The sequence below is a fragment of the Sabethes cyaneus genome, chromosome 2 (genome assembly GCF_943734655.1).
Source record: "Sabethes cyaneus chromosome 2, idSabCyanKW18_F2, whole genome shotgun sequence".
NCBI lineage: Eukaryota > Metazoa > Arthropoda > Insecta > Diptera > Culicidae > Sabethes > Sabethes cyaneus.
Window position 1 is genome coordinate 131826729 of NC_071354.1, and position 15923 is coordinate 131842651.

The 15923-nt window shown below is 37.0% G+C and overlaps 2 protein-coding genes across 2 annotated transcripts; one reads left to right on the top strand and one right to left on the bottom strand.

The window, feature by feature from the left end:
* The first annotated feature begins 2041 nt into the window (after window positions 1-2041).
* LOC128736010 (uncharacterized protein K02A2.6-like) lies at window positions 2042-4479 on the top strand. Its single transcript, XM_053830494.1, has 2 exons — window positions 2042-2485; window positions 2680-4479. Exons 1-2 carry the CDS (start codon window positions 2042-2044, stop codon window positions 4477-4479), a joined length of 2244 nt encoding a protein of 747 aa, XP_053686469.1.
* Window positions 4480-9282: 4803 nt separating this feature from the next.
* LOC128737503 (uncharacterized) lies at window positions 9283-15194 on the bottom strand. Its single transcript, XM_053832155.1, has 4 exons — window positions 15108-15194; window positions 14938-15034; window positions 14290-14463; window positions 9283-10319 (listed from the first exon to the last, which is right to left on the bottom strand). Exons 1-4 carry the CDS (start codon window positions 15192-15194, stop codon window positions 9283-9285), a joined length of 1395 nt encoding a protein of 464 aa, XP_053688130.1.
* Between the last annotated feature and the right edge of the window lie 729 nt (window positions 15195-15923).

A 15923-nucleotide genomic window follows, 5' to 3' on the forward strand; every position in this document is an offset into this window, starting at 1 on the left:
TGGAAAAAAGCTGCTGGTGTTGTGCTGCAAAAAGTTTCGCATCGGACTCTGCAAAGGGGCCCTTCTAGAAGTTTCTCGATTTTTTCCACGTGCTGGAGGTGCTGCTTGTATTAATACGTTTGCTGCTGTTTGTCACTACGCGTCATGAATAGGGAAGAGGATATACTAGTTGCCGCTGCATCTGTTGCTGCTGCACCTGCTGCTGCTGCTGCTTTGGCCAGTTTCACAATTGACCCCTTCGATAAGGAAAGAACGAAGTGGGGGAGATGGGTGAAACGATTAGAGGGAGCATTTCGAATGTTTGCTGTCCCAGAAGCTAAATGGAGAGATTACTTGCTGCATTATACAGTGGACCCCCGTTCGTTTGAACGATTCCTCATGCAAACTAACGGGGTTACTTTTTAATTTGAACAACTGGTAACCCGAAATATGCTGAAACCTGTGTGAACTGGCCGCCCTACTCTTTGTTATTGTTTTGGTGGTTTGTTTTAGTTGGCAGTTCCAAGTGCGAATATTGCATTTTCCGATCGGATTTCTATCTTAATCGTTAGGAAAACGAAATGTAAAACCGATTAAACACGCTAGGTCAATATAAACAAATCGTATTTATGTGCATTGTCTGCATAAACAAATGATGTCATGCTGAGAATGGCATTTGAACCATTTTTAATTTGCACGTCGTGCAAACCAACGGGGTTCAAATTAAAAAGTGTTCAGATTAAAAATGGTCAAACGAACGGGGGTCCACGGTATGGGGTCGGTCACTCGGCACAGCCGTTTTTATGTTAGGCGACTTGAAACGAGCCGAACTGTGCCGATGCTGTACCGAAAGTGCCGAATGATGCAAGATTTGATAAATTCGTTATAATCTGATGGATCTGGCAACCGTGCGAGATGATTTTGACAACTGGCAGTGCACCCATTTCATATGTAAAATTGAACCGGAGATGTGTAAAGCCCTATAAATTGTATTTTTATAAGGCTTTAGAGGTGTGCCGCATGATAACTCTGCAGTGCCGCGGCACTATGTGCTGAGTGTCCGACCCCTTGGGGCCGTCACATATGATTTACTTTGCGATCACGTTACTCCGATCGAACCCGAAACAATGACGTATCAGGATTTAGTTACTGCGCTGAATATGTATTTTGATCCCGAGTCCTTGGAAATGGTAGAAATTGGTAAATTTCGATCCCGCGGGCAGAGAGACGACGAGTCAATGGTCGATTTCATCACAGAGTTGCAGCGAGCAGCCAAGTTTTGTAAATTCGGAGACTACTTGGCAAAGGAGTTACGAAACCAACTAGTATTCGGGTTGCGATCAAAGAAAATTCGTTCACAGAAATTGCTATTACGATGGAAGCTTCTGGAGAAGGCGCAGAAGCTCTCGAGAAGCAGGTACATGTCGTAAATTACACCGAGAAAAAGTACATGGAACGCAAATCAAAGGTAAATGATAACACATCCAGAAAATGATATAGATGCGGACTCGAGACACATCTAGCAAGTAGTTGTAAATATAAAGATGCCATTTGTGCTTTCTGTAAGAAAGTCGGTCATTTGAAAAGAGTCTGTCTCAAGTTCGCAATGAAACACAGCGGTGAGAAAGAAAAGAGTAATAAAAAACTTAAGCAAAAACAAAAGTTCCGAACAAATATGATAGAAAAGGGTAGTGACGAAGAAGAAAGCGAAGAGTCAGGAAAAGTTAGTGAGGGAGAGGAAACAGATTCAGATGAAATTTGTATTCTTGATATTTGCAAACTAGATGATAAATACAATTCGCTTTCAAAGATAATTTTACCATTAAAATTAAATAACAAATACATAAAATTTGAGGTAGACTGTGGATCGCCTAATCGACATTGATTAGTTTACTCGATAAATCGGTTTATCTTGATAAATTCCCGATGGAAAATACAAATGTAGAGCTGATTAGCTACTGTGGGAATAAAATCAAGGAGTGCGGCTACTTCATGGTGAATATTCGGTACAAGGGCGAGACGAGTTTACTTCGGTTGTTCGATAGACGAACTGTTTGCAAATATGGCGGGTGGTCAGAAATTTTCAAAAATCGATTTGGCTCAAGCTTATTTGCAAATGAAGGTCCGACAGGAGGACCGCGAAATTCTTACCCTGAATACGCACCTTGGGCTATACCAACCGATTCGTTTGATGTATGGTGTGGCGTCAGCACCTGCCATTTTTCAAAGAGAGATATCGCATATACTTGCAGATATTCCAGGAGTCTCAGTTTTTCTAGACTATGTGAAGATTACCGGTCCCGATGATGAGACCCATTTGTACCGATTAGAGCAAGTTCTTCACAGGCTGGATGAGTACGGAATGCGGGTTAATATCTCCAAATGCGAATTTTACGCCGACCAGATCGAGTATTGTGGGTTCATTATCAATAAAGACGGAATAAAGAAGATGAAAGCGAAAGTGGACGCTATTCAGAATATGCCTAGACCGCAAGACCGGGACCAGGTCCGTGCTTTTGTTGGTCTTATCAACTATACTACGGTCGATTCATGAATAATCTCAGTACACACATTTATCCCATTAATAACCTCTTGAAAGAAAATGTCGTATTCAAATGGGATGAACCCTGCGAGGAGGCGTTTCAATGGGTAAAAAAGGAAATTCAATCTGACAGAATACTTGTGCATTATGACCCGCAGCTTCCTTTGGTTGTTGCAACAGATGCGTCGCCCTACGGTGTAGGTGCTATTCTTAGCCATTTATATCCAGACGGGACCGAGAAACCAATCCAGTACGCTTTGCAAACACTGAATAAAACGCAGCAGAAGTATATGCAGGTTGACAAAGAAGCATATGCTATCATATTTGGGGTAAAAAAAATTTACCAATACCTTTATGGTCGCAGATTCATTTTGGTTACGGACAACAAACCAGTCTCACAGATCTTCTCTCCAGATAAAGGACTTCCCGCTTTGTCGGCTGTAAGAATGCAACACTATGCACTGTTTCTAGAATCTCTTGACTACGAGATCCGGTACCGCCCCTCCAAAGACAATGCTAACGCAGATGCAATGTCTAGACTACCAGTGCAGGATGAGGATAACAAGAACTGTATAGAGGTTGCAGATGTTATAGAGCTAAATCAAATTGAGACTTTACCAGTAACAGTTGATGAGTTAGCTGAATCTATGAAAAATGATTCCACTGTCCGGAATTTATTACAGGGTTTGAAAGTCGGCAGAGTAGTTGACGGACGAGATCGCTTCGGCGTGGATCAGGCAGAGTTCAGTATCCAACAAGGTTGTATTCTAAAAGGTATTCGTGTATACATTCCGCCTAAACTAAGAAAACGTGTCCTAGATGAGTTACACACCGGACATTTTGGCGTCTCGAGAATGAAGTCTCTGGCTCGTTCATACTGCTGGTGGGAACGCGTGGATAAAGATATCGAGGAATTAGCAAAAAACTGTGTGAATTGTGCGGGAGTACGGAAAAATCCAGTGAAGGTACCTCCACACTGTTGGGAGCGTCCATCTGAGCCCTTTCAGAGGATTTACGTCAACTACGCCGGACCGTTGCTTGGTCACTACTTCTTGGTTATCATCGATGCTTTTACAAAGTGGCCAGAAGTGAAAGTCACTCGAGATATGACAACAGACACAACAGTTGATTGTTTGCGCGAATATTTTGCAACTTATGGAGTTCCGACGGTTATGGTTAGCGATAGAGGAGTACAGTTCACATCACATCAATTCCAAGCATTTTTAAAAGCAAACAATGTAGTACACAAAATGGGAGCTCCGTATCATCCAGCCACAAACGGGCAGGCTGAAAGATTTGTACAAACATTCAAAGATAAACTTAAAGCCCTGAAATGTGAACGGAAGGATATTCTGCTGGAGTTGTCCAAAATCTTAATGGCATATCGACGAACGGTTCATCCTGCTACTGGGAAATCACCATCAATGCTGGTCTTCGGAAGGCAGATAAGATCCCGTCTTGACTTAATAATTCCTAAGTGCGCTGAACAAGAACAGTTACGCGGGGAGGAGCCTAATGTACGATGTTTTGATGTCGGCGATAAAGTGGCTGCGAGAGTTTTTCTTAGTACTTCGAAATGGCGTTTTGGTACGATCACCGAAAAACTTGGGAAGCTACATTATGCAGTGGAACTGGATGACGGTCGAGTTTGGAAGAGGCATATCGATCAGTTAAGATCCGTCCCTATTCAAACTGTTCCTGATTCAGAACCGGATATCAGTGTAGAGAGAAATCGCAACACACATCACACCGAGAAGTCTCCAGTACACGTCACACCCTGTTTTACCCAACCGTTAAATGAAGAGTCGTCAGGCCAACCTGCACTCGTTTCAAGCGAGGAATCTATTTCCAGCAACGCCGAGATTTACGAAAGTCCGCCCAATAGCGAAGTTGAAACTGGTCCAGGTCCAAGGCGATCTACCCGCGCTAGAAAACCACCAAATCGATTAAATTTATAAATATCCGAGCAATCCGTTCTGAAAGAGGGGAAGAGATGTTGAGGTTTATATAAACGTGTATAATTTGCATACGAATTGCCTTTCCTGTAATTAACGTGTACGATAAATAAACGTCATTCCATTGTAAACACATAACCAGGGATACCAGATTTGCAGATTTGTCTGCAAATTGCAGATTTTTGGAACGGTCTTGCAGATCATTATAAATTTGCAGATATTTGCAGTTTTTATGACTTTTATTGTTTTGTTGCAGATTTTTGTTCGAAGCTCTTTAAACTTTCACAGACTTCCTAAAAAAGTGTGCAGATTTTCGCAGATTATTTTCAAACCAGAAAATTCGAGTAGCCGGAAAACTGCTCGATTTTTCCGGTTTTCGAGCAGTTGCAGACATTTTTTTTAGAAAATATGGCATCTCTGCACATAACCAGAAGACGGACCTTCTTTCTGTGTCTCCGCTTTTACTTTATTTATCCTGAAATCCGGCCATCCGGTTACAACAAAAAATAACAGCTTTTGTACTTTTGGCAAAGAGCTGAATATATTTTTTCCGTCTCATTATCACGTCAAAAACATAACGTCAAAAAAATTGGTTACCAATCATTATCCAATTTAAACAGAAAAAGCTTTTTGGCGCTATTTTTTAATTCGCAGGTACCACGAGCGGTTCAATCTAATCGGTTGTTCGTTTCTGACAATAATTCGACTCTGTCAAAATTTTCCTACAGACAAGCTTTAAGAAACAGTAAAGTCAAAATGAAAGATTTTTTTGTTAATTTAAACAACCTGTGTTATAATTTTATTTTAAACTTTCTTAAGCGATTAAGTTTATTTATTTTAAATAATTTATACATAATATAACAGAAATATTCTATACAAAACATTAGGTTGTGTTTTTGTTAAATATATTTTCATATATTTTTTCATATTTTCATTCACCACTTATCGTTTGAACAAATTTTCCATATTCCTTTTTTCATTTGTCTATTCGTCGATTTTGCTTATTTTTTATTTTTTTGTTTTTTTTTGTTGAATTATATTCAAAACCCGTTTATTTAGATTTATTTTTCTCATTTTACTTGAATAATTAGGTTTATAATTCTAGATATTAAATGAATTCGACCTTAATTAATGTGTTTCAGTTTCTTGTTTGGCTAATGTCAATGGATAACCATACACCATTTTGATCGACTTATGTATTTTCTCATTTTTGTTCCAATACTATTTAAAAAAATATTTTACCGATATCGTTAGTTATTATTAGTTTATTTTTTATATCAATTAATTTGAAGGATTGTCGGCCCTTCGCTACTTTTCTTCTTGTTTTATGTTTATGATTTGATGTTTTTTGTTATCCAATGCTCATAAAACATGCGCTTCGTTTGTTAAGTATGTGATTTTTACTAATGTTTATTCAGGGCTTAGGGCAGTGTCAGATATTTTTTTAAACTTATATCCATTAGTATTCTCGACTACTTTAACTTTTTCCATTCGGATCACCGTTTTTCCTTTGTTATTTATTCTTCATAACAATAAAGTGTATCCATTCGTTTCTGTGCTTGTGTGTGCGCAATCATAGAACTCATCATTTTTGCTCGGATTCATTAGATATAGAAATGATTTTGAAAGAAGTCTCATACTGTGTATGATTCGGAACTGCTTGAAATTTAATCATTTTCTTGTGTTGCTGCCGCATTAGTTTGACTGAAATAGAAATAGAGGCAACAGAGGTTTGAGTCTATGAAGATTAAATGACAGGTGGATTTTCGTTTGTTTCTTTGAATCGGGAAAATTACTAGGAACCAGAGCAGACTGAATTGAACGTTCCAACTATGTTACTAGTTTAGATGCCGCTTAAGGTTTCTTTTTGTGGAATTTGCCGTTTTCGGTTGATTGATATAGTTCGCTAGTTTTGAATTATTTTCCATCGCATTTGTATGTGTGTGTTCTTTCCTAAGCTGTTTTCGTTTACCTCTGAGTAGTAATTAAAACTATTGTTTTCTTCTTGTGATGCCTATAATTACGTTTAGTCGGCGTTACTATTCCTCGTTTACAAAAAAATAGAGAAGTAGTAACTTTACATACAAATAATTAACTTATTATCTCATAGAAATGTGTTTACAAAATATATAGGATTTTCAATTTTAATATACGTTATATAACAACTATCTTGCTTGATATTTCAGTGTTAAAAAAAAGCTGTTCTAGTAACAGGACGTTCAAACGAATTCAATCAAAATTTCACAGTCATTGCTACAACGATACACTGGACAACTAATGCGTGCACAACTTTATTTATGAGTTATTACGAAGCAAACCTCTCTCTTTTTGTGCTTTTTTAGTTCTTTGGCTCATTTGCAGTGTAAAATAATTCAATTCTCTTACTGTCATAGTACATGTTCTCCTTTATTTCGCGTAATGGCTGCAGTTTAAAACTTTCCTTACTTTGTCCTATGTACGTGGATTAACAAAGTAACGCATCCGTTCATGTGTTTTTTTCTTCTTAATTTGTTTGATTATAATATTCCTTTCGAGTTTAGCTACTTCTCATATGCCGAGCATTTTGTTTTTTCCTTTTTACTAAAAATACATCGCCATTTCTAGGTCAACAGTTTTGCTAGTGCATCAGTTTGTTAGCTAATTGCTCTGATTAATTGATGAAACGAAAAAAAAGACAACTAAGCAACGAACAAAGGTATAAATGAACAACAACTATCGAGTGATTGATACGAGTTTCGATTTACCTTCCAACTAATTTCAGAATTTCAGGTTCTGCGATAGTTCTATTATCTCAGTATAAATCGTGGCTTATCGCATCTTGGCTTGTGCTACATCCAGTTTACATTATTGGCAATCATAGTGGAACTCGATATTCCGGAAGAGCTATTTTTGTATAAATCATCAATTTTTATTAACGGGCCTTGTGAACAATTTAATTTTACCTCGCAGTAGAAGTACGTAATATTTCATAATTTGGCACGTGTTTCTCAAAGTTGTTTATGAAACGAAACATTGCTTTTTGGGGTAAAAAATACATTCAAATTACCTTCACAAATTTCCAATCGTTAGATTTTGTCTAGTATTGAACAATAATTAGATAAATAAAACTGGGATTATTGCATTCTTGACATATGCTTTTATAGTAGGTTAAATGATACGAAATATAAACTGAAATAACACGTTTACTTGTGAAATACTGTAGTTTGAATTTTTATCCGTGTATGCCCTAAAGTGTATGATCATTATTTCGCCAATGTGATGTGTGGTACTTACAGCACATGCATATTCCTATTACGTGTATACTGCGGACGCTCGTGTACATGCGTGTGTGCGTACGTGAACATGGGGATGTAGAAAATCTGTCTGTCAATATTTATTCCGATAGTATGTGTAGGCATGCGTGTATTTCGGTGTGTGGTTGCGCGTGTTCGAAGTCCCCCCCCCCCCAACAGATCTCTATGTTTCTAATTGCTGCGATTTGCGAGTCCGCATAGCTCCAACATACAAACAATGAGATACTTTGTAACTATATTTACGGATGTATTGCAAAATCTATGACCAATGTTAGAATTTTTAGTGTAAAGTTTTTCGTTCATTTGTTTCCGTCCTTTTTAGCTGTATTCTTTTAATTACTATACCGATAAAGAGAAACGATAAATAAAAATGATTTTTACTAAGAAAGACTAAAAAAAGATATAAATAATAACTGTGAAGCAATTGAGCTTTTGCTTCCTCGCATTTGCGTTGTGAATTTGAGGCTCAATTATAGCGGATGGCCACATCCACACACACACCTACACATACAAATATACACACGTACACACAAGAATTCATACGTATACACAGCTATATGTGCAAGTGTACAAATACATTTACTTATCCGGTAATCATTTGATACGTAACTATCATTTTCATTTCTGTTGTCTGTTTTTAGTAAAAAGTTTATCATTCCTACAGAAATGATGCATTTAAATACATAATTCATTAATAATATAATATATATTATTATTTTGTTTTTGATTTAAATCCTAGTTTGGCGATACGATTGCGACTTTACGTGTTTATCTGGTTTTAGGTTTCTCTTCTCTGATTTATTCATTGTTGGGCTAAATTATCTTAATAATTACAGTATTACCAGATTACTATTGTTATTGATTACGCGGTTTGTCTTGTTACTGGAAATCATGACAATCGTATGCCATATTTTGTTTTACCTACTAACTCTATCATGAAATTAGACACGATTGATGCCTAGGGTTGCATTACGGTTTTTTTTTCTTAAAATGTTGTTCATTTTGTCATCGACTTTTGTTTGAGACTTTTCGCAAACACGTATGTCACAATATGCGGTGCATATATGTAATCGAAACAGGCGCCTCTCAATGCCTGTTTCATTAGATTCATTTCTATTAATTGCTTGTTTTTTATATAACGGTTACAGTGATGTGCGTTTCCATTTTGTTATTTTTAGGTTTTATCTTCAATGATGATTCAATGGTAATAGCTTTCACAAATTAGGATAGTTATTTTCATACGTGGTTTGTTGTTTATGGCAGCTTTTGTGTTAATTTTCGAGAGTGTTTCGTTTCTCCGGTCCACTTCATAATTGTGCTGTTTGAAATGGAATTGTTACGCCCTAACAATTCTCCGGAATTACACTCGCTGTGCACGTGAATTTGTCAAGCATTACACACTCGTTTTCGTATGTTCGCCGATTATATTTCCTCACTTCATTTCGTTTCCAGTTTTGCACCAAATTTGTTTTATTGTATTCTCTTCTATTTTAAGCTCCTGCTAGCTTCTTTTTTATAAACGATCTTCATCTTCTTCTTCTACATCTTCGCCGTTTTCTTCGTTTTCTTCTTTGTAACCAGGATGTTCCGATATTGCATAGTAATTACCGTTATATATAACACCTAACTCGCGTAACGCATCACCACGTATCGTTGCTTTGATCGTCCAGTTGTAGCAATCATCGGATTCACTTTCGCGATCCAACCGTTCTACATCTAGAATTTTGGAACTAAGTCGTTCGAGGATAATACCGATGTCCTTTATGCTAAGATGGCGCTTCTGGTCCACCGATAGTTGGTCGATCAGTAATAAAAATTTCTCCGACGTGACAGTTTCATCTTCCATAACTGTGTTTTCTGTTTCACTTTCGGAACTGTCTCGCTCAGGGCCAATGTCGAGGAAACGCACGTGCCCTTTGCTTGTGGATGTTCGTCTACTGTCTGATAAACTGCTGGGTGGTGGTTGTGGACTGGTGGATCCATCTTGTATCGGAGATGTAGCCACATTTTTGTGTACCGCGATTTTCCGACCTTCTTCATGTAACGCACAGCAGTGAAAGTCACACTCTGTCGCACCAGGACTTCCAGCACGTGTAGGTGTGTGGGCATGATGCGCACACTCAGGAGTGTGAATATGAACAGCTCCCACAGCGCTATCAAATGAACCACCTTGTTTCGATAACCGTCTCGCTGAGTGGTATATCGCGGACTGAGGATCATCATGGTTTATTACCGTGATTTGCGGGCTCGGGTAACGCTGCTGACTTGAAACAGACCCTTTGTCGAGGGAATTCTGAGTTGATAAGCTTTTCTTAGAAGGCGAAAATTTTTCTGAGCTAGGACCATTACTCAGTACTCCACCACCACTGCCTGAACCTCCACCAATGCCACTGCCGCTTTGACCTCCCCCTTGGCCACCCTGGCGTTGATCCCAGTGTAGTACAACGGTGACACGTCCCTTGTTATCCATAATCTTCCAAGATGGTGTTTCATCCTGCAACTCCAAGGCATGTATAGTCTCGCAGACAATTTTAGGTATGGCCGATATTGCTGAAATAATAATAATGATGCCAATTAATATACTTTTCCCAAAAAAACACATTTTGAAAACTACTCATTTCTAACAAATGTTTTTTACAAAACTTTTTTCTTAGGCCTAGCCGTTCTCAAGTTATTGGAAATTTAAAATCTAAAAATTATGTGTTAGGGATCATTTCGCGCAAACCGTCGTCGTCGAAACCGGTACCGTAAACGCACCTAGTTCACCGCAAATTTTCCTTAAAAATCATAGCATTCTCAAATGATTAGCTCTATGTACACATATTTTTCTAGATGTGTCAATTAAGATAAAAATTTGCAGGAATTTAGAAGTTTTGACTTAAACGTGGGGTGCGCAGAATTAGGTGCGAAATTATAACAGGATGAGTTCTAAATAACAAGTTTTTTGTAACCAAATCTCCTTTGCGTTTTGTTAGAAACTTGGCCTCGTTAGTAGTTAAAATAACAAAAATAGTAACAAAATCCGGGTATATCACAATTATATCAAATTATGATTCAAGTTCATTTCAAGATGAGTTACAAAAACCAGTTTTCTACCTTGCTTTATAACCAAAATGTAACAAACCGTGTTATAAGTAGCAGAACGAGATATATTTTTGGTAAAACATTTCCTGTGTCGCAAGTGTTGCTATCATATTTATAACACACTTTGATAGCAATATCAACTGGAGCTACAATTCTATAATATTTTTGTTAGAATCATCTGATCGGATTGGCCTTCGCGAATTTGAACCAAATTTTATCAGATGTTCGTTTCAGGTCAGAAAGTAAAAATCCTTAATTTGGTTCAGGATTGTCCTTCCCTTTTTGTCAAAACCACTTAAATCTCCGGAAATATTAGGCTCGGAGAGAAACTATTTTCACGTTTTCAAAGGAAATTGCAAAGGAAAGGAATCTCAAAAATATATGTTTTATCTGCAGTGCTGCTATATATTATTTGATTCGATTTGAAAATAAAATTTACATTTTTCTCTCAATGAGTACAATTTGATCTGAAAAAACTAATCCCATCGAATTTTCCAGATTTTTGTATATAAGAATCACTCGTCACCACGAGGTATTTCGTGACGATCTTGAGATAAAGGATTTGAAGCAAGCAAACCCGATCTTCTCATGTAAAATCAAGAGCAAAATTACATTTCCTTGAACCAATGAGTCTATGGACTAACTAATCTCAAGTTTTTAGTCTTGGCCTTGAAATGCGGCCATACATATATATTAATATTTTTTTGAGTCTATGCAATCTAAAGATACTAAATCTAAATATCTAAATATACCACGATAGCGGACATACGGTATAAGATAATGTTTTTCTTAAGGGTTTATATACAATTGGGAGGCCTACAAAGTTGATTTTTCCAGAATTTTTCCAGACAAAATCTTTTAACTGATTAAAGTGAAAATTTGTATATTTGTTGCGACACCTTTCGACTGCAACATATTTCCAGTATTGGACAAAAGGTAGGAGTCAAAATGACTACTTGTCAAGCATAGCTACCAATACCCCCCCCCTTCCTTTCCGCTCTTCCCCACCTTCACCAAAAAAAAAAAAATTCATTTCTTTCCCTACCGTCCCTTCATCAATTGTAGAACCATCGTTTCAAAAAATATTAACATATTTTATGTTAGTAACAACTTTTCAAAAGGGCCAATCTGCAAAATGCAAACAAACCCAGTGAGGGTTTCTTTCTCTATGCTAGTCCAGCAGAAAGTAACCCTCACTCGGTTTGTTTACATTTTACAAATTGGCCCTTTTGAAAAGTTGGTGCGTAAAAATAGATTTTGTATTAGCGAGGTACTCCAGAATTGTTTCGAAACTAGCATGATAGAGATGCTCCCAATTTGACAACCATTCTGCGGTCTCGTAAATAAGAATTAGGCCACGCTGTTAAGTCTGCTGAGCTACCCAGCTTATCAAGCTTAAAGCTAGCTAAATTCCGTGATCGACCACCTTGGAAAAAACGTCAAAAACATTTTGCAATGGCCTAACTAACGCACATCTTAGAATTTACAATCAAAAAAAAATATTTTGAAAAACCTCCACGATTCAGAACATAGTCTTAACTGCTTTTCTCTGAAGTTTTCCACTACCACCATTTCGCGAAAAACATTTTCCAGATAATATTTTTCCCAAATTGTTGAGAAAATTTGCATTGTTATCATTTTTATTAAAATAGTTATGCTCTACAATACTTGGTTCAAGAGTTATAAAGATTTAAATAAGCCATTTCCGGGAAAACCGGAAAATTTTGCTTGGAATTTATTTGGAAAATAGATGACATCGTTATTTTAAATTGTGTTTTCGTTTGTAAATCTTTTAACCGTTGGCGTAAGCCCCCACTATTAGAGATTACGCCCCCTAGAAAAATTGGCCAGATTTCTTAAATTTAGGAAAAACTAAAGTTCGATAACTATAGGTAACAAAAACTTGATAGTAATTTTTATTTGCATCACTGTTGAAAGATCCCATGCATTATTGTGCGGTTAATAATAATACGCCAACGAAATAAAACCTTTGAAAAAAATGCCGGGGGCTATAGCCCCCTTTGGAAATGCACGCTAGTTCCGCCAATGCCTTTAACTGCTCCTTTATAAAATTTCATGAAATTCTAGGCCTCTTCGGCTCAAATCTGTACGATAATTTTGAAATATACCCAAGAGATACCTTTCACCCCCCCCTCCGTTTCTTACGAGTTGCGTCTCTACACAAAACACGTGATAAAAGCATTACCATAATATTAATTATCTCCGGTGTTCCCTGGCTACTGCTAATCTTGAAACATTTTAGAATAACTAGAAAAATTTTCCCGTCGAATGCATTGGTTTCATCTAAAAATAATATTTTGTAGAAATTATGGCCGTTTGAATCTCGTCAAAATTTTGCCTGTCTCGAACTTTTTGTCTAACCCCTGTATGCGTATAATCGTTTTTCACTCACATTACGTCATCGGGTCATTACAAAATCAGTATCAAAATAAGCGGAAAAGTCTGTAGAATCGAAGTCTGAAATAAAAAATTGTAATTAAAAAAAAAATATATTCGTTTATGTCCCCCGTTAGAATGCCAAACTTATTCAACGCGGCATGATCACAGATAAGTGTTGAATCATTCTCGCACAATGTCTTTCACGAAGCTTAATTTCCATCCTTTTATAGTATACGTAATACTAGAACGGTTTTCTTTCAGTTTATTATCTGGATTGTACGATACGTTTCTCTTGATGGGGATGCAGGAACCAATTCCTATGTTGGGGAAATCCAAAAAAGTGCATCATTAGGGCTTATTTTTTACATTTTGGTGAAATCTACATCCTTTCCCTTATTCACTGTTATCATAATGTTCCGGCAGCGTGCAGTGATCATAAGTAAAATGTTCTCACCTGTGTCAAGGTATTCAAACTTTGTAAAAATGACTGTATAGTTTAATATGAACTCATCAAGTACAACTTGTACTGTACAAGCACGAAGTTCTCTCAGGCGCTCATGTTTTCAAGCTTTGTTAGGTTGTTATATTTCTTGATTAGCATTAAGGGCAGACTTAAAAATCGATACACTTTCACTTTAAAAAATATGTTTTATAATTAAAATCATTTATCAGAAAAAAGAGGATCATTTCGAGGTAAAAACTTTGTTATACTGAATTGTTTTATATGTAACGAAGTTATTTTATATCGAGTTAGTCTTATGTCGAGGTATTCCTACTACGTTTACGTTACTGCATTCAAAGGCATCAACCAAGAGGCAATCATTGGAAATCATTTTAATAATTGACACATGAATAGATAACCCAAGATTTGAGCTTACTCAATCACTATAGTTTTTAACTCAGTTTTATAAAAATAAAAATTCTAAAGTCTGGTAAAGACATTGGATTTAGGAGCTGATTCAAATTATGTAAGTTCACTATAGTAACTAGGCTTTACTTTATGGTTACTAATCTAGGATAACTAGGAGTTACTTACCAGCTTTGATCACATCGACACCTGTTGGGTACCACCGTTCTCCTTGTCGTAACAATAACAGGACAGTGTTGTTCGCTAGCGTCCGGAAGTACTCTCCATCCTCTACTTGAGTGCCATCGCATTCTAAAACCAAACGGACAGGTTCCGCTGCTGGCACTCCTAACTTGTCCTTTCCTGGAAGTGGCACGTGCCGAGCATTAGTAAGTATAAGGTATATTGCTAAATTCTATATTAAATATCTTTTATAGTGTAATGAGATTACTTTAAATATTGCTTGCAATCTCTTCTGCTCTCTGGAAATCCAAGTGCAGCGAGAAAATCACGAGAAAGAGTGTTGAACTAGTGCGCAGCATCTATCTGTCAGATATAGTATATTCTTACCACGCATACAACCACATTCAGACGATTTCCTGCTACTCTGAGTATTTTTTCCGAGTGATAGTTAACTGGTTGTGTTTGCATCTCTGACATGCATTTTGTGCAATCGGCCAATATTCAGAGCACGAGAACTACATCTCTTGGTAAGCTTTGGCCCAGGTTTGGCCTACTTTTAATTATTTTAGTAGTTTGTATTTGATATTTACTCTTACAATCTTTAGTTATAGATTTTGAGGGGCTTATAAGTAAAATGCTACTACTGCTACTTACCTCTAACTATTAGTTCCTCGAAACTACCTACGACGAGACCTTTACGGACATTGCGCCAACTGTCCCAAATTTTTAAAGGCCTCTTTCCACGAGACTCCTAAAATGAAACAGTAGAAGTGTGGTTAGTTTGATACACTTCGAGACTGAACTTTTTATTTTTGCACTTCTACCGAAATCATTCCTTGTCGAAAGTTCAAACAATTGCATCCCCAAATAGGTTTGGATACACCGAGAGTGCATAGCGCTGCAGACCACATTCCTGGTATGTATGTGTTTGGCAGCGATGGGTCCTGCAGTTTTTACTACTATTCTTTCAGCCCTTGTTTCCAGGTTCAATGCTCTGGTAGATTTATTAAGTCTTGAGCATTCATTTTATTTCTTTCGTTCCATCGGATTTCATGAGTAAAAGTTATTGTCGTTTGGTGGTTTTACAATACTTCGCATTCAATGGCATTAAATGATTTCGATCAAAAGTAACCATCAATACTCGTGAATATACGTTATTCTTTCTGTTATTTTATATGCTAGTTTACTTATTGTATAAATTATGCATTAAAATATATAGTAATTGGAATAAATATTAAAAACTTATATCACAGTTAGATTCACTAATAAAATTCACTCGTTTTACTCCACCTACAGTCGTGTGAAAAGTCTAAGGAAATACGTCTAAATCACTGTCATGTCCTTTGTATAATGCCACAGTTCGTTGCAGCCGAAAGCCTGGATGAGTCTTTGCTATGTACCAGTACTATTGAAGACTACATAGCACAGAAGGTTTCACGTTGGCCTATATTTCTACTGGCTGCATTTGCCGTTTGCCACAGCCCACGTTTGACTCATAGTGGCTCCATGCCTGCTCTATCCTACTGAGATTTTTTCGTGTTTCTTTTTTCCTACACAATGTGAGTACAATTTTAGGCAGCATCCGTATTTTCGCGGTAATGAAACCTCAACTAGGACTTGTAACAAAACTTTTCAAATGA

Coding starts and splice junctions, on each gene's coding strand:
- LOC128737503 (XM_053832155.1), bottom strand. CDS start 15,194: ATGTGGTCTGCAGCGCTATGCACTCTCGGTGTATCCAAACCTATTTGG. Junction 15,035..15,107: donor TTCGACAAGGAATGATTTCG/GTAGAAGTGCAA, acceptor GTTTCATTTTAG/GAGTCTCGTGGAAAGAGGCC. Junction 14,464..14,937: donor CGAGGAACTAATAGTTAGAG/GTAAGTAGCAGT, acceptor TGCCACTTCCAG/GAAAGGACAAGTTAGGAGTG.
- LOC128736010 (XM_053830494.1), top strand. CDS start 2,042: ATGGCGGGTGGTCAGAAATTTTCAAAAATCGATTTGGCTCAAGCTTAT. Junction 2,486..2,679: donor GACCGCAAGACCGGGACCAG/GTCCGTGCTTTT, acceptor TATGACCCGCAG/CTTCCTTTGGTTGTTGCAAC.